Here is a 24,448-nt window from a genome sequence, read left to right as displayed (position 1 = left end):
AAAGATAACATGTAATTAATGCCTAATAGTAATCTATCAGAATAATGTTGTTGTAATGGCAGAGTGATTGGCAATGGAAAATTATGAGTGGCTGCAGGACTCTCTGTACACAGATCTTTAGGCCATTCCTTTATTAGCACTACTGTAGCACTTGGGTGCTAAAATTAGAAGAAATGACATGTGGGTGGCTGATATATGAAAATTGCACTTTTATATGGGAACTGCAAGGACATCGTTACTTCCTGTTCAATTGTGCTAAATCATAAACTAGTTTATAGAAGTAGGGTGTACTCCCAAACAAAGCCAAACAATGGTTATATCTAAACACTGGAGGAAAAAAAGTCAGTATTTTTAGATAATGAATGAATAGGCCATAATTCTGCTGCTTTGTTTAATTTTTTAAGATCCAAAGTCCAAAGGGTGGAGCTGTCTTGTACAGGCTTGTGGTGTGGTTTAAAGGTTTCTGGGCGAGAAGGGGATGAAAGGAAGAGTTTAGTACAGCCAGGAGCTAATAAAGTTGGCACTTCCCCGCCGCATGAAATTAACACTTACCTGACCAGCAAAAATTTAGGAGGTGAGATTTTCCTGGTCATTTCCTCTGTACGTGCATGGGAGAAGTGTGACAAGAAGGACTTATTCCAATGATCATTGAATGCATAACAAATCTTAGCTGTGTATCTTTGTGTGCTTCCAGCATAGCCTGGTCAAAGAGAGAGGTATGGGATGAGACATCTTTTTATGTGTGATTGACAGCAGGGATTGGTTGGTGAGTAGTATTCAATTGTTTCTAGAGATGAAAACTTAATGAAAAACTATGTAGCATTTTCTGAAGTATATTAAAATGGAAGGGAAAGTTCATGCTAAATAATATTGGCGCTGTAGAAGACTAGCTAGGTTTTTGCTGCATAATCTATGCAAGTCTATTCACAAGTAAATTGCACTGAATTCCACATAGCTTATTCCCAAGAACAGGTTTATGGATTGCAGTCTAAGTAACTAATATATCACCCCTGGTTGTACAAGCCCTTTTGTTTGGAGACTGGGTTCTGAAGGATTGGATTGTGATAATGCATAAAACAGTATCTTTGCAGACATTTAATACAATTCGGGGATTTATAGAGAACTGGGAATTATTATTTACAGGAGACAAAAATAAGATAGACCAGGTACAGTTAATATATCATGAGAATTTGGTATATTATCTAAAATTGTCATGGGAATGCATTCTCTGGGAGGAAGGTGCAATCTCTGTACCTTGCCCCTAAAGAATGACCAGCAGAAATCCAGCCTGAAAAAAAAAACTCTGAACAAAAATTAATCTGAGATGGGTGTAAAGAGAAGGAGCTGTAGTTCTTGTTATCATATGAACCACATATGTTGTTGCACCACCTTCTATTCAGGAGGACGAACCCTTTTTTTCCAAAGTTACAAAATACAACACATTCCACAACAGGAAAATATAATGTTCATAACAAAACCTCCTCTCTAGGATTATTGGTCTAAAATAACGTTTCCCAACCTTAGCTATTTTCTTCACGTTGGCTGACAAATTCTGGAATTTAAAGTCCATATATTTTACAATGGCTAAGATTGAGAAACACTAGTCTAAAATGAGATATAGTACATTACGCATGAAATAAATTATAACCAGATATTGCATGTGGTCATTTTTACATGCTTATCCTTTGACAATATATTTTAATAATTACAGGTTTTGATATTTTTTTAAAAAACAAGCAAAAATATCTATGTTGGAGATATTTAGCTGACTTGAAATCAGATTTGAAAATCATGATAAATACAAGTAATATGGATCAAACTGTATTTGAGAGCTTCTAATGCTTGTGCATTTTAAAATATAAGACATTTGATTCATGTACAAAAAAGGTAGTTTTTAAAGTCTAAGCTAATGCTCTCCTAAAAGGATTCTTATTGAGTTATCAATGAAAAACGGGCAACCTGTGTTGGAGCATTATCTGATGCCTGAAGATGCTTCTGGCAGTCTTTGTGTAGCCGCTGAGGGCTTTAGTAGCAAATTGTTCAGTGTAGTTTCATCTGGCATTTAATCTATGCATCATGTAAAAGATGTAGAATTCTGGTCATTATTATTTCAGACTGTAGGTGATGGGGTGTATCATATTTTTCAATGTTCCCTAAGGGTAAAGTATATTCTCTGCAAATAGTGTAGGAGCCAGTTCACAGAGGAAAATAAGGTTAAGTATCTTTCCCCCCCCCCCCAGGGCTAATTAGCTACTTGCAATAATTTTTTTTAAAAGTCTATATTTTTATTTCCTCTTACCAGACGGATACCTACCAGAAATTATATATTCTTACTTTCTTTGAACTTAATGTGTTTTAAGATAATTGATTCTTGGACTTAAAAGTGTTCAGACTTGTCTGAATAGACATTTTAGCCAGTGGAGTAAACAAAGAATCACTTTAAAGACTACTAAATTTATTATTGTGTAAATTAATCTTTAGAATACCACATGATTCCATTTTTTTTGCTGCAGCAGATCCACATTGCTATCTTTCTGGATATTATTAAATAATATGAAGAACCTTATTAGATTTACTTGATATTGTTGCATCTTTTACATGTTCAAAGAAGAATCTAGATTAAACTGCCATAGAAGTAAGGCTACATAGTTCAATAGGACTTACTCCTGAGTGTGTACAGAACTGCCTTATAAATTTATGCATCAGATATTAATCCCAGGTGAGAGAAAGAAAGTACTGAAAAATTTTGGAAGCAGCTGGGAGTACTGACAGTTACCATATGTCTCTAAAACAAACACAGGACTAGCCAAATCTTCAACACCAAGTGATAGTAACATGAATTTATTGTCTCTCTTGCAGCCTTGTTTTCCTACTGAAACAGAAAGCAATTCATTCTGAAGTCACATGGGGGCATGGCCTGTTTACTTGGGCTTATTTGTATATTTGATATTTGCAATGGACTTTCACTGTTCACACCCAAAGTATATGGTAACTGATATGGAAACTGATATTCATGGTCTTAAATACATACTTCAGTGCTCGATGGGAAAAATAAAAAGGATAGTGAGTTTTTTTAGTCAACTTAATCACCTTTAAACTGGTATGCTTCAGGTCTCTAGGAATGCATCCTGGGTCTTTAATATTGGGGTGTGAATGTGAGAAACAAATTTACTAATTGCTTCATTTGTGAAACTATACTAGTAATTCTTACTCTTTAATTTGTAGTATATACCGTAGCTGCTGATGTACAATGCATTGCATTTACTAATATATAGTACAGTGATGGCGAACCTTTTAGAGACCGAGTGCCCAAAAACTGGCCCTGCCCCCGCTCCACCCCCCTGCCTGCCCCCGCTCTGCCCCCCATCCCCCACCTCGCCTGCCCACAGAACCACTCACCGCCTCCAGGGCCCGCCGCAGATCGCCCAGGCAGCCCAGCAGCGCTATGGTGGCCACGCCCTCTGCCCGCGCCCTGCAGCATCAACTGCATGATGGGGTGTGAGGGCAGAGTCTTGTCTACGCTGCCTGGCTGCCATGTCCTTGGCTGCGCTGCTCCATGTGGGCCATGCTCGAGGGCGAGTCTCCTTCAGGGGGGCTGCTGGAGAGGAGGGGGTAATGGGGGGAGGCAAGGCTGGGGCAATGGCACGTGTGCCCACAAAGAGGGCTCCGAGTGCCGCCTCTGGCACCCGTGCCATAGGTTCGCCACCACTGATATAGTATATATATAGCACTCAAGAAAGAATTCAGACTCCATTCACTTTTGTCAATTTTGTTGTGCTGCAGCCTGATTCTACAGTTGATGAAATTCATTTTTTTCCATTTTTGTCCACATTAATCTACCATAATGTCTTCTACAATGAGAAAGTAAAACACACACACACACACACACACAGAATAATCTTTGATTTAGAATAAGTTTCAAGGTTAACTTGCAGTCAGTTATATTACCCAACTTCATTTATTCAGAATTTCATTTCTTTGAGTGACTCTGATTGTGAACTCTGCCTAGATAATTATAAGGAACTAGATGGGGGAATGATTAGAGAACTTGTTTCCCACAATGGGTGAAGCAAAAAAACAAAAAAACATGAAGTTGCATGATTTGAACACCACAGTTCATGCACTGGGTTAAGGCATAATCAGCTTGGTTGGTTTAAACGTGTTGTGAAAACCCAGCCATTGTGATTTAGCTTCACAATTACATACAGGTAGTCCTCAACTTATGGCCATAATTGAGCCCAAATTTTCTGTTGCTACATAAGACAGCTGTTAAATGAATTTTGCCCCAATCTACATTTTTTCTTGGCATGGTTAAGTGAATCACTGCAGTTGTTAAGTTCGTAACATGGTTGTTAAGTGAATCTGGCTTCCCCATTGATTTTGCTTGTCAGAAGTTTTCAAAAGGTGATCACATGACTGCAGGACACTGTGACCATCACAAATATATGCCAAGTGTTCAAATTTTGATCATGCGACCATGGAAACGTTGCAACAGTCGTTAAGTCTGAAAAACGGTCATAAGTCGCTTCTTTCAGTACTGTTGTAACTTTGAACGGTCACTAATTGAATGGTTATAAGTTGAGGACCACCTGTATGGTTAAACACAATATAACTTCACACTATGTCTGAACACAACTCAGTATGAGATTATTTTCTTATAGATTTATTTATTTTAATTTTATTTTTCTTATTTACATGTTTGATAAGAGTTTGAAAATGACTTGATGGCATATCGTTTTGCTGGGTTATACAGACTGGTGATTTCCAGTCTATAGTCTACAGTGTGGATATAAAATAAAAATAATTCAGGCAATTGCTAAATTTGGTAAACTTTTAGCATTTTGCTTAACCTGATATCAGCCTTGCAGGATAAACCAGACAGGAACCACAATCAGATGAGCTATTTCTACTTTGTTGTAAACCTACACTGGCAGAATCTTGCAAGTATGAAGTTAAATTCTCCACTCCCCCACTTCTCCTTTACTGCCAAGAAACTAGGGAGGGTCTCTTCTGAGCCTCTTACCCTGGCTACTACCCAGTTGCAGGCTATGCTGTCTCTTATCATTCCCTTGGCAGCATCTCTTTGCCCAGTCTCCCAAAGTCTTTCTCACATACCATTACACCTTGTAAGTGATCAGGCAAGAACACTTTGCAGACTGGGATGGAAGGGATAGTTCTGTGTGAGCAGCGTGCGTGCAACTCCATTTGTGCAAGCACTGCATGTGCACCCGCTGCTCACACAAATGGGAGTTGCATGCGCGCTCGCCCACTGCTTCCACAAGTGGAGCTGCATGCATGCATGCATGCATGCCTGTGCCCACCGCTTCTGTGGCCCAGTTCCAAAAGGGCCATGGCCTGGGAATTGGGGACCCCCAACCTATAATAATGAGATTTCTGAATGTCAGCAAATACTATGCATTATAAAAAAAAATAAAAGATTTTATAAAAGTGTTTATTGAGTGTCCCCTCAAATTCATTCATAGGCATTACATTACTGATGCCTATTTTATGTGGTGGCCTGCAAGAGCTCTAAAGGATGATGCAATGGTTTATATAAAGCAAGAGATTGTGAATTGAGCAGCTGGTACAGTCCTTACTTAGAGGTCTCTAAAGTTTGCTAGGAGGGAGCAAAAAACAACAACAACCGTCTAGTGTGAACATCATAAAATCGATCTGTTAACATTAGACTTTGATAGATGGAAAACACATTTGATAATACCTTACATCATGTCTGCATCTGATAGGACCCTGCAGATTCTTACAGCAATTGACTAATCTGCTGCAAACCTCACAATATCACTAGTCAAATTCTCTTTCCCTTTACATCCTCCCCAGGTGTTTTAACTTTCTTACCTGATATAAGAAACCTGAAGGTTGACAAGTGTAGGTATTGCTGCAAAATAGGTTAACACACAGGTTGACAACTGGAGCAACATAAAAACCTAGTAAAATAAATCAATAAAATGCCTGGGGATTTTTGTTGATTAGATTTGCATACAGTTGCAATCAAACAAGATAGTTAATAGCAAAGTAACTATATAAGAATGTAAATATAATGCCCAAGGTAATTCAATAGAAATTAACCCATTTGTAGAAAAAATTGCAAAATCTTATACAGTAAGTAATAAGTATGTATTCAGTGGCATCCTCTTTTTCTCTACAAGGATTCTGAAAAATTTCTCTGTTTAGTAATAGAAGGTTAACAATATCAGAGTAAGTCTCACTTCCAGAGAAAGGCTGTACTGTAATCCAGTTGCACTCATTGGAAAACGGTGTCTGTGTGCCTCATTTTACAAAAGTCAGGGATCAACTGCAGTTTCACATACCCCAAAAAATACTGCAAAAGACAAACTAGAAACAAAAAATAAGCAAGAAAATGATAGGAGAACACCTATCTGACCTTGACAAATATAAATCACCAGAACCCGACAGATTACATCCCCTAGTTCTGAAGGAGCTGGCAGATGTTATCTCAGAACCATTTTACCATATCTTTCAAAAACCCTGGAGCATGTAGTTCCCATTTCAAGAAAGGAAAAAAAACAGACCCAGGAAACTACAGACCAATCAGTCTAATATCAATATCTGGAAAGAACCTGGAAAAGATAATCAAAAAACAGATCTGCGAACAACTGGAAGCAAACAAAGTTATAACTGGTACTAGCATGGGTTTGTTAAAAACAGATCATGCCAAACCAATCTTATTTCATTCTTTGATAAAGTGACTAAATTAATAGACCATACTACACTTAGATTTCAGTAAGGCATTCAACAAAGTAGATCACAATCTACTGCTTGGTAAGATAGAAAAAGGTGGAATAGACAACATCACCAACAGATGGATTTGTAGCTGGCTGACAAACCATACTCAACGAGTAGTCCTCAATGGTATTACATCCACATGGAGAAGTGAGCAGTGGGGTACCACAAGGCTCTGTTTTAGGCCCAGTACTCTTCAATATCTTCATCAATGAAGGGAATAGAAGGGGAACTCATCAAATTTGCAGATGACACTAAACTGGCAGGAATAGCCAACACCCAGAAGACAAGTTCAGGATTCAAAAAGATCTTGGCAAACTGGAACAATGGGCCCTACCCAACAAAATGAGTTTTAATGTGGAGAAAAGCAAAGTTTTACATTTGGGCAGGAAAAATCAAAGATATAAGTACAGATTAAGTGAAACCTGGCTCAAAAACAGTAACTGTGAGAGGGACCTTGGAGTCCTAGTGGAAGATCACTTGACTATATGCCAGCAATGTGCAGCAGCAGCCAAAAATAGAATCCTGGGTTGTATAAACAGAGGCATAGAATCAAGATCACTTGAAGTATTAGTACCGCTTTATAAAACCCTAGTGAGACCACACCTGGAATACTGCAACCAATTTTGGTCTACTACAAAAAAGACGTTGAGACCTTGGAAAAAGTTCAGAGAAGAGCAACTAAGATGATCCAAGGCTTGGAGACTAAAACATATGAAGAACGGCTGCAGGACTTGGGTTTGGCTAGTCTAAAGAAAAGAAGAAATAGGGGTAACATGATAGCAGTATACCAGTATTTGAGAGGCTGCCACAAAGAAGAGAGGGTCAAATTATTCTCCAAAGCACCAGAGGGCAGGATAAGAAACAATGGTTAGAAACTGATCAAAGAGAGAAACAACCTGGAATTAAGGAAAAAGTTCCTAACAGTGAGGACAATTAACCAGTGGAACAGCTTGCCTTCAGAAATTGTGGGCACTCCATCGCTGGAAGTTTTAAAGAAGAGACTGGTCAGCTACTTGTCTGAGATAGTATAGGTTCTCCTGCTTGAGTGGGGGACTGGAATAGAAGACCTCCAAGGTCCCTTCCAGATTTCTATTCTATTCTATTCTATTCTATTCTATTCTATTCTCAGGATATGCAAATCAGATGGGTGAATTCTGGTTGGATAAGGCAGGCTTAGAAATTTAATGCCGATAGTATCATATTAGGGCTGATGTACTGAGTTTGCATATAAAGGGTGAGGGTAATTTAATCCATCCTTTCCCCCCCCTTTCCCCCCCTTTTTTGCAAGAGAGGGGAAGTTCTCTTCTGAAAGCATTGTTGGCACTGTGAGAAAATGCCAACTGGCACTAATGGAGTAATCTCTTCCTAAAAAAATGCTGTCAAATTAATTTCCTCCAATATAATTAAGAAGTTCTTCATTTGCAGGTAAATGTGTTTTGGACTTAGAATTAGCATTCTTCTCCTTAGTTTAGCTAACTAGGTTAACATTGGGAGGCTCTTGTACATTTTCTGAAGTTAATCTCAGTTTGATGAGACTAAAGTGTTGACTTTATGGTATTTTCTTTTTAAATAGCTATTCAGAAATTCCACATACTTTCATATTTGCAGGAGAAGGAAAGAAGCAGAAAAAAGCATCAGTGTAAAGGTTTCCCATTGAGATTGTGGACCAGGAAGGGCCTCAGGTGCAGTGACTCACAACTTGCTTATGACTTTAAAGTTGGTGAAGCACTGCACATTGCCATAAAGAAACTGTAGTCCTCAAATATTTTTTTTTAATATAAAATCACAAAATTGTATTATTGAGATAAGGACTGGGCTCCCAATTCTCTTAAATTCCAGTTCTGTTTCTTAGTAAAGCACCTAGTCAAGCTAAAATTTATCTTTGGATATGTTGCGCTTTCTTTTTATATAATTCAGAAGTTCCAGTTGGTGCTTCTAGAGAAATTCTGTAGACGAGGAGGAATTGTTGGAAAGGGAAATAAACCTGTGAAAAGACCTCTGTTCAACAGGAAAGTACTTAAGGAACAATATTTTACCCTCTAAACATTTTTCTCTGCTCACCTAGCTCTTCCAAATATTAAAAAACTGGGTGTGTGTGTTTTTTGTTTTTGTTTTTTGCATTTATAGCTGTCTAGCCAAACTTGTAATATGGAAAGCTGGCAGTTTCAAAGATCTCTCCCTATGTTTCTCAACTTCAGCAATTTTAAGATGTGTGGGATTCAACACATGCTGGCTTGGGAATTCTGGGAGTTGAAGTCCACACATTTTAAAGTTGTTGAGGTTGAGAAGCACTCTTCTAGAAGCTCTCTGGGTCTTTGTATATCCTGGCCCTGCTTCCTTCTTGCTGTAGCAGCTTGGTAATTCTTGCTGCCACAATTTATCTCCCAAGGGGTGCCTTGCATGATGCCCTGATCCTAACCTCTGACAATGGCTAATTTCTTTATAATCTCAAGTACCAGAACCTGGGAAAATTGCCTTCTTGAAACCCTAGAGAGCTGCTGCCAGTCAGAGCTGCCAGTGGTGGGATCAACATGCCAAATGCTTTGGCAGAATGCAAAGCAACCTCATAAGTTCAAGATTTCCTGTATCCTGCTTGCTGTAACTACTGCTTTTTGCATGACATGGGTTGTTCATTTAGAATCAAATAGTGCTGGCAAAGGATACGCTAAAAAAAATATTGACACTGACTTGAGGAGAACAGTCCAATCACTCGATAGGGAAGAGCTGGTTGATTGCAATTTTCCTGTTTTGAAGCAGGTGCTTGCTGGACCAGAGTGATGTGGCAATGCATTTATTGATTTAGATTTGCAGTTGGAAGTGTTGGTGCTATTAATGCTGTAAACACAGGCACAACACATTGGATGTGTGAAATGCTTTGCAAAGCTGCTAGTGAACTCATTGATCTTTTTACTTAAATCTGTGGAATACACAGGCAAGGCACTGCATGCCTTTTTTAGAACAGAGGGTAAACTCTAGTTTGGCTATTGTATGGACCAGTCTTCTTAGGAGTGACTTCTGTTATATTGGTGATTTAGTGAGCATACAGTATGTAATCCAGCGTTCTGTTCTCATAGTCTTCAACAGATGTATGTGATGAATTATATGACTTCTTATTTGTGCAAAGTCTATTGCAGAGGTCCCCAACCTTTGGGGCACCAGGGACCGGTTAAGTGGAGAGGTTTTTCTGGACTGGAGGGGGCGTGGTTTTGTGTGCTGCCTGCATCCTGCAGATGTGGCTTTGCTTGTTTGTGTGGACCGGTTGCTGGCATGCAGCAGCCCAGTACCGGTCCACAGACAGGGGGTTGGGGATCCCTCGTCTGTTGTGTTATGAATGGTCAGGGAATGTGCAGTAAAACACATCAAATAATATTAAAATGTATAAAACACAAACCATTAGCTGAGAGAAATCAAAGGGTGGCATGAATAATTAGGTTTCAACATATATCTTGATAGCAGTAGAGTTGGAATATGCCCTTTCTGATGGGGGATTTCCTTAAGTTTCTATAAATTGAGTGCCACAATAGTACCATTTGATGCCAATTGCATATTCCCAAATTTAATCTCCAGTGCTGCTAGTTTTTAACTTTTTCAGGCTTTTGAAAAAGACTTAAAGGGTAGATGGTTATTTCCACTCAAATAATTTAGTGCTGAACTAGAATGAATCAGTGATCTACTCAGTGGAGGACATGTTTACATGTTAGCTAACCTTCTCTTTGGATGCCAAGCATGGTACTTCCACAAAGACCTATTTTTTTGTTTTCATTTCTAGAGGTGATTTTTAATGTAGGTCATTTCCCTACTACTGCATTAAAAGTACTATCAATCCTTGATTCAGCAGAAAACTGTGACATTTGCTGCCTGGGTGCTGATCACTATTCTCCCTTAGTTGCTTTGTTCTCATTCACTACTGAATGGTGCTGTCCTGTCTGTGCATGTGAACATGTGATAAGCAAAGCGATTAATTCACATCCTCCCTCTTCTGCACATCACTGGCTGTCAGGAAAGACATTTGCTAATCTAGGCAATGCGGCAGTGCAGTGCATGTGTGGGTGCAGAACTGGTATCATCTCCAAACTCTTCTTAGTCCTCTGGCTCCTCTACCCTATTTTGTTGAAAACTGAACTGAATATTTTTAAAAAAAAGACCAAAGTCATAGAGCAAGCTGAATCAGAAGCAGCATTTTTAGGTAGAATTCTTTTCTTTCTTTAAATAAGCAATAAATGCTGAAATCCAGTTTCCTCCACACTCTATTGGGGAACATTTAGAGGGGGAATTGGGTTGGTTCCCGCATTTCATGATACGTTGCTTCAACCTTGCACTAAACTGTAGAGTTACTGGATGATCAGTGTAGCACTATTGCATAGACCTGAACGACTACCAGTGCATCATTGTTGTGTCTGGCTCTTTAAAGAGACAACAGCAGAATGGCAGCAGATGAGACACACTATGGACTGGAAGAAAGAAAAAAACAAAAACAAAAAAAAGCTCCACTGTCAGCCTGAAAAAACCAATATTTTGTTCCTTTCCACTATTGATCATCAGATTTTATCTCCGGAATAAAAAGTGGCAAAGTGTCACAGATTTTACAAACCTTGTTAATGGATGCTATTGATGGGTGCTGTTAGAGGGAAAAGCCATAAAAAAATGACTGAAGGTGGTCTTCATAGTTTAGGAATGAGATGAAGAGAATGCCACAAAGACACAGTGGAAGCCAGATATGGCCAGGGATATTTCTGCTCCACTTAGGTGCAGGTGCGAAAAGAGATATTGACAAGTCTGCAAAAAGCAATTTGGCTCATTCAAAATTTGCTTAAGTCTTTGGATAGCCTATTTCTAGAGCTGTCTGTCCAGCAGTATTGCTATTAATCAAGAATGCAAGGCCACAGTCTTCATGTTGTGTAAGATATTTTCTATTAAACAGAGATGAAGAACTCATTGATTATTTTTTACCCACTGCCCTCTGGGCTTTGAAATCTATACCAGGTTAGTTCATTCTTATCCTTTATTCATCTCTACATGCCAGCTCTGTGATATCAGCCAGCACTTATGTAAATATTTATTGCTGCTGTAGTTGTTAATGTTGAAGGGAGGATTGGAAGAGCATTGTCTTGGCCTACCAATGCAGGAAACCCTTGATTCTGTCTATCTAAAGCTGCAAGAACAGGAAAAGTTGGTGTTTGGTTTTGGAGTGACTTTGACGTAACTTAACTTCCTTGGTTCCTCTTTTGCTGTAGCTTGTCATTTGTATTAACGGTTGGAAGTCTGTCACCTCCTAAATAATGAAACATCCTTTTTTTCTGCCTGTTTGACTAGAGTGCCTCTCCAGCAGAAGACAATGGGACTTACAGATGTCTTGAGGCTCGACTTTATTGAGGCTAATGTTACAACAGCCACACTGACTTTTCTGGTGGTAATGTTGGCTCTCCTTGCTTGGTAAGTGGACTTATGAGTTAAACTTTCTCAAATACAGTTTAAAGGAACAATGAGATCATGACTGTTTGGTTTCCAAATTAAAATTATTTTTGAAGAACAAAAATCCACAGACTTTTGTGATACTATCAACTTAAAGGTCAGACTCTGTCCATCTCAAGAAGTGGACTCAGGTCTGCAAAAGGTTACCTCTGATAAATACTTTAAAATAACCCCTTTAAAATAATCCAAGAAAGTTGAATATATGTGACTATGAATACCATATTAAAAACTAATATATTTGTGAAATTAGAAATAGTTAAATTTATAGTTGCAGGAATTCGTCAACATTATCAACTGGTTGCTTGTTTGAAACTATGGCAGTTAAATTTTAATTAGACCCTATGAAAGAGTTTCTGTGTAGATGCTGGGGTAAACCATTCTTTGTACCTCTGATTCAAACATGTCATTCAACATTATTTCCATAACAATATGTGGTTTGTGATTCTCCTTGACATAAACTATTAGAATAACTAAGAGCCTTTTATGCTATATTATTGAGATCAATTAATAGAAGGAAACAAAGAAATTGATTGACTTAATTTTTCAAAAAACAGGCTCACAACCATAAGTAACACAAAATATATTGAAAACTGATACTATAATTAAATGACTATTCTAAATATCTTTAAACTGGGTAATTGTTCTTTTTCCTTTTCCAAGTCTCCATAGGAATTAATTTATATTTATGTGATTATTTTGTTTCAAAATAATGGGAATGAAATGAATAATAGTTGTCAGCTGGAAATATTTTTTTCTTCTGATACTTCTCTGCTTATGATTTTTACTTTTCCAGCTATCCAAAGATTTCCTGCTTTATAATGTTTATAATCAATTTTTATCTTGTAAACTTTTTAGAGTAGACTCAGGTTTCTGTAAAGTGCTGTGGGTATGAATAGTGGTATATACTACTGCTGTTAATAATCATTGCTATTATTGTTATTATCAATTAATAGTTTGCTGTATTTTTGTTCTTCTGAGCACATTTGGAATTTTGAGAGCATTTCATAAGTCTCCTCCCCAAACAGCTATTTTTGGGGCACTTATTCACAAAATGGCTACTGGACTGAATATAGCCTGTCATACATCATCCATTTACTATAAAACCAGTTCTAGCTATATAGGATTCTGCGTATATCACTCCAATGTATCTTTGGTTTTTTTGTAGGTAAGTGGACACTTTTCCACATATAACACTGAACCAATTCCCTCTATCCTCATTTTATTTTGTTTTGTTAAATGCCAATTGGGCCTTTGGGGGACCTTGAAAATAAGATGCTGTAGGTTATACTTTTCTTTGTAGCATGACAACTTTCCATTTTCAATTAAAAATTGAAATTAAAAGTTGGAGTAGGGACCACCTGGCAGATATCAAATAAAATGTTTATAGATTCACTGGTGTTTATTGGCAGCATACTAACTCTGCTTTAATGGTAGAAGGATAGCCTGGATGCTTCTTCGAAAAATATTCCCTTACATTCCTAGATTTTCCAAAAGCTACTTGTTCCAAGAAGAGCTTATCTTCATTATTTTGGGGACCTAATTACAGGAACACAAAGTAGGTCTAAAGCTGAGGGTGTGGATGTGCCTAGGACAACTGTTTTAGGAGACTGTGCTTAAGGAGGGATACTTTCTTTAGTAGTCTTCAAGTCAGCAGTTCTTTGCTAAGTTTAGGTTGTTTTAAGTTGTTATCAACGGACTCTAAAGAGTCTCAGCTTCTTGGTTTATGATAATTGTGGTTTGAATTTTCTGGTCCACTATCAACCAAGAAATAATGCTCTGGGTTTTTTTGAGCCAATGTTATCTAAAAGGGATGGATGGATGGATGTATAAATCCGAAAGCATGAGAATGTTTTGAACTTTTGAGGATGACAAGTGATGTAGTTCCTCATGTGCAGTATTATTGCTATAAATAGTTCATTTTGAAAATCTTTAATTGAATATGGAGCTAGGTTGCCGCTGTCTGTCCTTAGTGTGCTTATTCCAGTTGTGGCTTCCCTTCTCCTGCTTGTGAATCCCTTGATAAAATTAATGCAGGAATTTGCCTCTCATTTAAAGTTTAATGTACCCTAAGCTTGGCATTATGAAGAAGCTGTCACTGCTTTCAGACATCGTTGTTCAGAGTTGTAGCTCTCTCTCTCTCTCTCTCTCTCTCTCTCTCTCTCTCTTTCTTTCTCTATGTGTGTGCGTGTGTGTTGTGTGTGTTGTGTGTGTGTAGGAGGTGTACATTTCAAATTTGCTTGTTTCATAATTCTGAAATGGGAACTTAATGAAGCTTGTCTGGATGCACTCATTGTGACCTTCCCATTTTCTGTTTGAGATAAAGTCTCCTGCCATCCTTTTCTGCTTATTTTTCAGCCCAGGTGCTAATCTCACTTTTTCATATACGGAGTAGGTGGATTCAGATTCTGTTCCTTATCTGATCCTGCTTAAAAATGTCTTTTGTTTCTCAGCAGAAACAGTGGTAATAAGCCCTTCTCTTGGACTGTCGCTGTTCTGCATTAGTCTATTGGATCCAGCTCTCCAGTGTTAAGTCAAACACCCGAACAGTGCTGCGATATGTCTCCCTTCTCAGTTTTGGAAGATTAGCACAAGCAGAGCTGAGTCTTAAATGGCCTCTTTGTTAGGCACATATCGTGGAATGCCACGCTTTAAATGATATGCTGCCTGATAAGAAGCAGTCTATGAAAAGCAACCCTGATGTGCCTGGACTAATGCTGGTAGCAAAACATTTGCATCACTTGTCATTTACCCTGCAAAGATAACCTTCGCGTTTTTTGAATGAGCAACTTCTTAGCTGTTGGCATGTGTATTTTTGTCAGTTCTCTGGTTATAGAACTCAGTTCCCTTTTATTTTTTCTTAATAGAAATGGCTTAGCTTTGTCTCTTGTTTAGTAGAGGAGAATATGCTATTAGTAACTAAATTCCATAGAACCACATAGCCAGATTTTGGGCTCAAAACCCTCACAGATGTTTGTTTGGCTAAAAGGAGGAAAATCCCACCGTCCTTGCTACCATGAGACTTTTTTGCTTCACTGCATTTAATGGCTGTGTGGAGAGACCACAGTGTAGTTACAGAACCCATTATTTGCATGCCACACCAGATTCAGTACTGGCCATTGCTGACGAAAAATGTCAACAGGAAATATATCTGCCTCAGACCCTAAAGACTAGTTGCCAAAACAAACCATCCTTTCCCCATCTGATGCCCTCCGGGTATGCTGGAGCTACAACCAGCAGAATTCCAAGTCAGCATATGAAGCCAAAACTGAAGAGTCCTCTTTATGACTTTGTGTTTAATTCAGGAATATAGTGTACCACAACTTTGCTACGGCTTATCTAATTTTGGCTTAACGTGTTATGAGAACCCGGCCAACGTGGTTGTTAAATCACATATAAATTTGGGCATAGTTTCACGATCCCAGAATCACACTAACTCTTTTGATAATAAAAAACCAAGTTGGTTCTCTGCTTGTGCAGCAGGAAGCAATTGAAAGATATGCATCACAAATTGGTTAGTTAGCATTAAAACAAGTGGCTCAATGAAATATGTGAATGTGAGTAAAATGAGATCAATAAATTGTGTTGGAAGAACTGAGATCCTTCTGTGTCAGGATTGCTACTTTGAGATCGGGGGGGGGGCTAGGAAAATTTGTGATGATAGTGAAAAGAATTAGAGTGGCTCTTATAACCAGAGCTAGAAGCACAAAAGGTAGTTATACAGATAGTCCTCAATTTATAACCACAATTGGGACTAGAATGTCTGTTGCTAAGCAATGGAGTCATTAAATGAGTCACACCTAATTTTATCACCTTTTTTTGCCACAGTTGTTAAGCTACTCCAGTTGTATTTTTGTCTAGTTCACATCATTAAAGGTATATTTACCTGTAACCTCCACTTCTGTCCAAGGACAATTTACTATGCAATTAAACAAAACCTACAGCACTATCCCTAATATAGTAGCTCAGTTAATATCAATAACAGAATTATTCATTTAAACAGCACTGCTTAAAATGTAGCATCCTTCCAGTTCTTTAAAACGCAAATAATTGAAATGCCTGCCATAATAAATTTATATTCACTCAGCACCTTAAGATGTACCACTGTAAAGAATTCCATCATTAGGACAACAGACAGTAAAGTCTCTCTTTATTGCCATCAATCTAATCTCTGACATGGTGAGAAGAGCTTTAGTGAAAGTTTTTGAAGCTCAAATAGATTGGAGGAAGTGTTCCTTAAGATACTTAGGTCTCAAGTTTTAGATCTCAAGGTCAAGAAACTTGTAAGCAGTGTAGAACTCATAAAATGGATGGTCTTTATTCTCAGTGAACCACACCAAATCCCTCCAAATTTTGACTTCTGTGTTGTGCTTCAGATTATGTCCAAGGGGCAATGCAATCCAGTAGCCCATGTGACATGTTTCTAAAACATGGATCCCTCTTGATGTTCCTTTTGCATTTTTGGTGTAGACTTTACTTCTTCGTGCAGGTGGAAACAGAGTTTTAAAATTCATAGCTCAGCACAATGACTGAATCCAGCAGAAGAAAGAAAATATAACACAGCAGTTTAAAATAAATAAATTTCCTACCTCCTATTCTTCATCTCTACTAGCTCTGGTGGAGATTGAGAAATTCACTATTGGGTGCTGTCATGTATTTGTATTATTATATCACAGAGATAAAAATAGTACAACCAATACAGTATAACAGGCACTCCTATGCCGAACAGAGATGGACATATCAACAGCAGACTGCAAGGATCAGATGGTATAGTATAGGGCAGGGGTAGGCAACCTTGGCTCTTTTATGACTCGTGGACTTCAACTCCCAGAATTCCTGAGCCAGCACAGCTGGCTCAGGAATTCTGGGAATTGAAGACCACGAGTCATAAAAGAGCCAAGGTTGCCTACCCCTGGTATAGGGTGTATGGCAATATAAATATGGATGCATAAGGTAAGAAACAGATTGTCCCAGAAAATGGGGGGGGGTATAATGGCTTATACTGGTATTAAATAAACCGTTATTTTAAAACATCCAGGAGAACGTTGTTTGAGTGTCAGCCACAAGTGATCAATGCTGCATAGTGTCCTTACTTCTTAGACCAGGAGGATCATGGAATTTATGGTAAACTTTGGATGAGTAATGGCTTTAATAATAATTTTAATAATAATGGCTGAATAAGTTGTTGGTTGGATTTAATTTGACTACTTTGTAAGGCCTCTTATAACCTGTGGAGCTAGACTCACCTTAGATGAAAACAGCCTTCAAGAGTCTTGGACAATCTTATGAAGACAAAGCAGCTAATATATATCTAGGTTTACCATAGCCTTTGCTATATATGTATGTATGTATGTATGTATGTATGTATGTATGTATGTATGTATACGTGTATATGTATATGTATGTATGATCATAATCACCATCATTTTAGCCATTGTCTATCTATTGGAGGATGAAGGCCTTTTCCGCATGTTTCCAACCTATATGCTCCTGAACTTTATTTTGCCAGCTGAGCCTGCAAAGTATGGTTTAACTTTCTCAAAGTCATCATTGCCCAGGTTCTATCTAATAAAACAATTACTGTTTATGTTCCATGATTTCTGGATTCTCTCCTGGAGTTTAAATGTTGATATCCAACAGATCCTTTACCCAAACACTGTTTTTTTTAGTATGTTATGATATTTCTAAATTCTGTTTCTTGGAAGCAAATATTAAGCTTTGGGGGGAAAATACCCCAGAATGCCTGGATTTAAATTATTGTAACAAAAAAAAAATCAAATCCAAAATAGCTATGAGTTGGTTTGGTGTTATTTATTGAAGCTTTGCAGAAGAAAAGTTCAACCTCATACTAACATAGCTCACTGTTGCCACTATATATAAGAAATTTTAAAAATAGCGGAACTAGATCCAACTAGAAAATTAGTACAGAGTTGAATCTAGGGACACTTTTCTACATTTTGCAGAAGTGGAATTTATTTTTTTCACATTTGGTGAGATAATAAGAGTGTCTGAAGGTACAGAAAAGCTTACAAGATAACATGGGGGGTAAAAAAGAATAATTTCTTGCTTTTAGGAATTTTCAATTGAAAGATTGACCAAGGGGCAAAGAAGTACGGGGAGGGAAAGGGAGGATTCAGGTTTTGACAGTAATAAATGCAATTACACATTTTTAAAAAACATAAAGATAATAATAATAATAATAATAATAATAATAATAATAATAATAATAATAATAATAATAATAATAATAATAATAATATTAGTAAAGTTGGAAGGGATCTTGAAGGTCATCTAGTCCAACCCCCTGCTCAGGCAGGAAACCCTATACCATTTCGGACAAATGGCTGTCCAGTCTCTTCTTAAAAACTTCCAGTGTTGGAGCATTCACCGCTTCTGGAGGCAGGTTGTTCCACTGGTTAATTGTTCTCACTGTCAGGAAGTTTCTCCTTAGTTCTCTGCTCTCTGTGGAATTCATGTATAGAACGGTGAGGCCATAGTTCTTGGCTGAATTTACAGAAAACCCCAAATTAATTTTCCAGCATTTCTGGTTGGTTGGTTGGTTGGTTGGTTGGTTGGTTGGTTGGTTGGTCGGTCGGTCGGTCGGTCGGTCGGTCGGTCGGTCGGTCGGTCTGTCTATCATCTTCAAATAGCCACCCATCTCACATATTACTTTTTTAAGGGGGGGGGGGCTGAGTAAAATCATCTACCTGAGCAGTTGGAGTGACAGTTGGGCCAGATGGATGGATAGTCTGAGTCGAGGGTTACTAAATCATGCTATGGTACATGGTTTAGTATCTTGGATGAACTCAACCAACATCTTTGTAAATCACGATTTCTGTCTTGGCAAATATACGCATCCAGACCCTTGTGGCTTATTTAGCGAAAATTGGCTAAATTATTCATTTCATATAAGAACTTAGCTAGTGATTAAGTTCAGATATTCAAATAAGTTGTTTCGCTATGATTTGTTGAACAAGCCATAGTGGCTTGGTTCGCATGTAACACTGATTTATGTAAAGTCATAGAGATGGGATTTCATGAGCGAATCAAGCAAACTGTATAATGTCTGTGTGAACCAAGAAGTATAAATAAGTGTTATACTTGCTCTAAACTATGTATGTCAGTTTTTATTTTCTTATGGTTAAGAGAGCTATATCTGCTCTTAGGAATTTTTCAGTCTAGCCATAATGAGAAATATGATAATATGTGCTATTTACAGTCAATGTTTCTCCAGATTTGCTGTCTTTTTTTTACCATATCCCATCATGAGGTTTATTATTGCCAGAATCTGACCCATAGTTGTTCTTGCTGAATTGTCTTTTAGTTAATTAGTTCCTTTGTGTACGCATGTAAATACACATATTCTCTCTCTCTAGGGCAGCATTGGAAAACATAAGGGAGGTGTAACCAAGCATGGAACCAAAGATTGACCACTCTTTTTGATCCATCTCATAAAGTCTTGAAGTTAGAGCATGCTGGGAAGCAAAATAGTTTCTTTCTATAATTGTACCCATTAGGACACTGTTTTTTTAAAAAATGCTTCTGCCCTTGCTTTGGGAGGAAATAATTCTTCTTTATTATTTATCTTTATACATTATAAAGGAATCCATCTGGATGGGGAAAACATGGTACATAGAAGAACGATTGTTCTGATTTAATATTAGCACAATCTAATTTGAGCCATTCATATATTTTCATTAGGAATGATAAGATTGAGTTTGTAGTAAAGATACTAGCCGTAACTCTTTTTTTAAAAAATACATTCTTTAAAAGCTACTCCAAAGACAATTGGGAGCAAAAATAAATTATAACACTTCCTTCCTTTTTGGCACCAAAAAGCTGCTTTTTGTAAAATGTCTAAACAGTGAAGCCTATATCCAGTCGCAAAAAGGATCCAAAGGCAACAAGTATTGAAGATGAAACAATAATGAAATGGAGGGGAAATTATAGCTTTTCTTGTTCTGGGGTGGGGTGAGGTTTTTTGTTTTGTTTTGTTTTTTTGCATTCCCTGGCAGTAATGAAAGTTCTGTGCTTAAGGAACGTAACAGATAAAAATTTGTGCGCGTGTGTGAGAGAGATATGATGCAATTGGAAGTGTCATTGTTTCTCCCAATGAAAAAAGCTTGAAATACAAATAAAAACAAAATGTAGTATACAATCTCCATGCATAGTTTTATTCTGTCAAAGGGATAGAAAAAGAACAAGTAAGCCATTCAGTTATTAGCCCTGTTACTTTAGGATAAGGTTCTACGATGTTCACACAAAAGTGAACTATAAAAACTTAAAATTCAATACTGTATTTTAAACAGCTTTGCTTGGAATATGAATGGTGCATTCAGGTGTGACAGTGGAGAGGTGTACAATATGGTCTCTAGGGCTTCAGTATGCACCCTTTCTAAGCTTGTCCAGAAACTGCCACCAAATTTTAATTTTCATTGTGACAGAAGAGGACATTATTAATATCCTGGAATAATTTTATCAGCTGTATCTAATTACCGGTAGTGTTTTGCCTTGGCCCTATCCATCCCTTTGGAGTGTGCTCCAGGTTTGCCCTTTAAAAGCCAGGTATGGTTTCCCCAGTTTAAAAGTTTCCATCCTTGGAATAATGAAGCACATTTATCTTTTATATTATTTTTGTTGTTCTTTAATGGTATTTCACATGAAAGTAGGCTATGAAAAAAATCTTATCTTTATCCATACTAGCCTAATCTGGACTTCACCTTTTTTGTAAATTAACTTTTATCCATCCATTTTCTATAGCCACCCATCTAAGCAAGTAACTCTGGACAGTTAACAGTCATAAGGCAACTAACATCAATTGTGACATAGTACAAATTAAATATAGATGGCAGCTAAGAAAAATGTCATTATAAATGTCAATATAGGCAGGAAACAGGGACCTTCACGCACTGAGGGCCTAGGCCCGGACACAAAGTCAGAACTTCAAGGCCTTACAAAAGGCTTATAGGGTTGGGGTCATACTCTGAGGTGGGAATATTCCAGAGGGCAGGGCTATGGCAGAGAAGGCACATTTCCTAGTCTCCACCAGCTGGCATTGTGTGACTGGTAGAAACCATAGCAAGCCCAGCTTCTTTCTGGACTCACATTGCTGGTATCCATTTCTTTTAGATGGAGAATGAAGTAAGACATTTGTGATCTTTGGGAATCTATATTTGATGGCAGAGCATCTCTCTCTCTCTCTAAATTATAGACTTTGTCATGTGAACTGCATGGATTCAAAACATACTGTTTTTTACAAGTGTGCTTAGTGATAATAAGAAGGAAAGAGGTAGTAGGAAGAACTATTCAATACCAATTATGGAATATCAGTCGAACAAGTTTCATAAGATTGTATTTTTCACTGTCTTAAACATTATCTTCGGTTTCAGGAAATATAGATATAAGCAGGTTTACTCAGAAGAAAATCCTGCTAAATGAAGAGAAACTTGCTTTCTGTTACAGTTTGGTAAGATTACAGCCAGAAGGAAATGGAGAAGACTAGATAATTCTGCACATTGTTTCTTAGCAATGAACTGGAATTTATTTATTTGTTGAATTTATATAGCTGCCCATCTCACCAAAAGCATCTCTGAGTGGCATACAACAAAGCCAAAACAAAGAATACATACATAAAACCATTTATCATTAATTATGAAAAATGTTTTAAAACTATAAAAAAAGAACAAAACAAGAAAATAACAGATGGAGGGATGTTAATAATAGAGCCACTTCACATTTTATAGCATGAATTTATGCATTGCCATTCATTACAAAAAGAAAAGAAAAATAAAATACAACGTATGCAGTTTTTTCCCCCAATGGAAGATATTTCTGCCAAGCTGATAGTAGGTTTGCCACCTGTTTTCTGCTGAAGCTGCTCTGTTTGTCAAAGACTTCTGACAAGTAGAAATTTTACGGGCGAAGTCTTTTTTATCTGTGAACAGAAACCAGACAAAAGCAATGTGAGCCATGCAGCTTTGTTTTGTTTAATTTATATAACATGTATTTATGTATTTACCTTTATTATGTTGAGGTTAGTCATTAGATTGTTCTAGGAATGAAGAAGAATGTCAAAGTTGGACTGAAAGGCTAAGAACTATTGAACTTGATTACCAACGCATCTTAAGGGTATTTTGAGAGCCAATAATATATAAAAGAATCTAAAATAGAAAATTTGGGGAGTCTACAAGGAATAGCAATATTTAATAATGTACCTACTAATAAAAATGGATGTTTGGCCATACTCACCATGGCAAAACTTGGCACCATAAAAGGTCTCAATATTCCAAAATTAGGGCCCCAAAGAATATGTAGCATGTGTATAGGTGTTACCGACAATCTGATAATATATAATTTTAAAAACTGAATATTAAAAAACCCCTGTATAATTGTTTGACAAAATGTTTTACAGTAGTAATAGTACGTTTAAGGTCTGTGTTGATATATGTAAATTAACTTGCTGAACCTTGTTAAGAAGGCTTTGTTAAAATAATTGTTGCATAATTCCAAACATTGAATGGGATCTCAGGACTGATATTGCTAAATTAGTCAGAGAAGATGAGAAGATAGTTTTAAATATTTTTAGCCTTCACAGTGTTGCAAATGCGAAATGTTTTAAAGGAAAGGGAAACTTTTAAAATCAGAGGAAGGGTGAATTCTTTAAAATGTCTGTTGCTTTGTTGCAGATGAAAACATTATGCAAATGTTCTTAAAAGATGGCTCTAAGTTGTCTTACCATATTTTACAGATTTTTCTTAAAATGGAAGTCTTTCTGACTTTTACAATGCAGAATTTACTTTAAAAAGCTTTAGATGTCTTTAATGTATTGCGGACATTTATTTACCATAAAGAGCAGCAGTGGAACCAGCTACTTTCCTCAGTTCTGTAGCTAGAAAAAATTTGGGACTGTATGTTGCTCCACTTTTCTGTTTAATATAATAATAATAATTCTGGAAAAAGAAAGCAAAGATAGTACCAACAGTAATAGGCACCTTGGATGCAATGCCAAAACAGCTGAGTACCACTTGAACACCATCGGCATTGACAAAATTATCATCTGTCAGTAGCAAAAGGCAGCTTTATTTAGCACAGCTTACAGCCTGCAACAATATATTTAACACCATTAAACAACAGCATCTGCCTATCCCAGATCCCTGGGAAGGACTCAATAAGTGAACAAAAATGCCAAACATCTGGCTGACTGTGTGATCAACCATGATAATAGTAATTTATTAAATTTGCATGCCTCCCTACTCCCACCAACTCTACAAAAGAGTTTTATGAGCCTCTGTAGCTTGCATCCAAGCTGGTACTTGGACAGATTTACCAATATCTGCAGTATAACTGCAAATTCTGTGTATCTGAATAGTATGGCTTCCTGGGAAATATTTAGTAATAAGAAATAAAAAATGCATGTCCACATCGGTTATATTCTGGGGAGCTTTAGAAAATGTGTTTAAATATCTTAGAATATCCTGTGACTGTGTTAAATATTTGTAAGAGCTACTTTTGGGCTACTTTTATGTATTTATGTATTGATCAGATTTATATAGCTACCCATCTCACAGAAAGTGACTCTGGATGACTTCCAACAATCCAGTAAAACTAACAAAGCTGGTTCACTTTGATTGTTTTAAATTAAAACAGTGAGAAAGCACTCTTTATTTACAGATCTTCTATTCCAGAAATATTTGGATAGTTTTTTTCAAGCAGCTATAAATCTGAAGTAAAACTCTTACCAGCAATATACACCTTGTAAAAATGCAGCAGCTGACCTTCTGCCTGTATTGCACAGGGCTGTGAGAAAAAATTATATTCTAATGTTAAACAACTGAAGCCCCCGCTGTATGTGTTATGGATGTTCACAGGTTTTCTCAAATGGAGTTTTGCTATGCACCGAACTGCCTTCATGAATGTGATGACATTTCAGTGATGCCAGTAGGATGTTTACCAAAGTTGCTGGAACTTGTCTGTTACTAGGTGCTTCTAAAAGTAATATATCTCCTCGTATTTTATTTATTATTTATTTATTTATTAATTTGATTTATATACCGCCCTTCTCCCGAAGGACTCAGGGCGGTGCACAGCATATTAAAAACAAGTAACAATACAATAAATACCAAAATAAAAAACCCCTCTAAGACCAAATTAAAAGCCAAATATTGGTAGCTGTGTCGTAATTAAAATTATATTAAAAATCGTCCCTAACTAAAATCCT

General features: G+C 37.2%; 1 protein-coding gene across 1 annotated transcript in view; it reads left to right on the top strand.

Annotated features, from left to right (window-relative positions):
* Positions 1-662: 662 nt before the first annotated feature.
* Positions 663-24,448, top strand: part of TBXAS1 (thromboxane A synthase 1) — a gene marked incomplete at its 3' end in the record, with an annotated part of 128,674 nt that continues 104,888 nt past the window's right edge. The window contains exons 1-2 of the mRNA XM_029284527.1: positions 663-716; positions 12,076-12,195. Coding sequence (XP_029140360.1) covers positions 12,098-12,195 — 98 coding nt within the window. The remainder of the gene's footprint in view (positions 717-12,075; positions 12,196-24,448) is intronic.

This window comes from Protobothrops mucrosquamatus, unplaced genomic scaffold (genome assembly GCF_001527695.2).
Source record: "Protobothrops mucrosquamatus isolate PMUCROS unplaced genomic scaffold, P.Mucros_1.0 scaffold685, whole genome shotgun sequence".
NCBI classification, from domain to species: domain Eukaryota; kingdom Metazoa; phylum Chordata; class Lepidosauria; order Squamata; family Viperidae; genus Protobothrops; species Protobothrops mucrosquamatus.
Note: the sequence above shows the minus strand (reverse complement) of the source record. Positions and strands in the feature narration are given on the sequence as shown.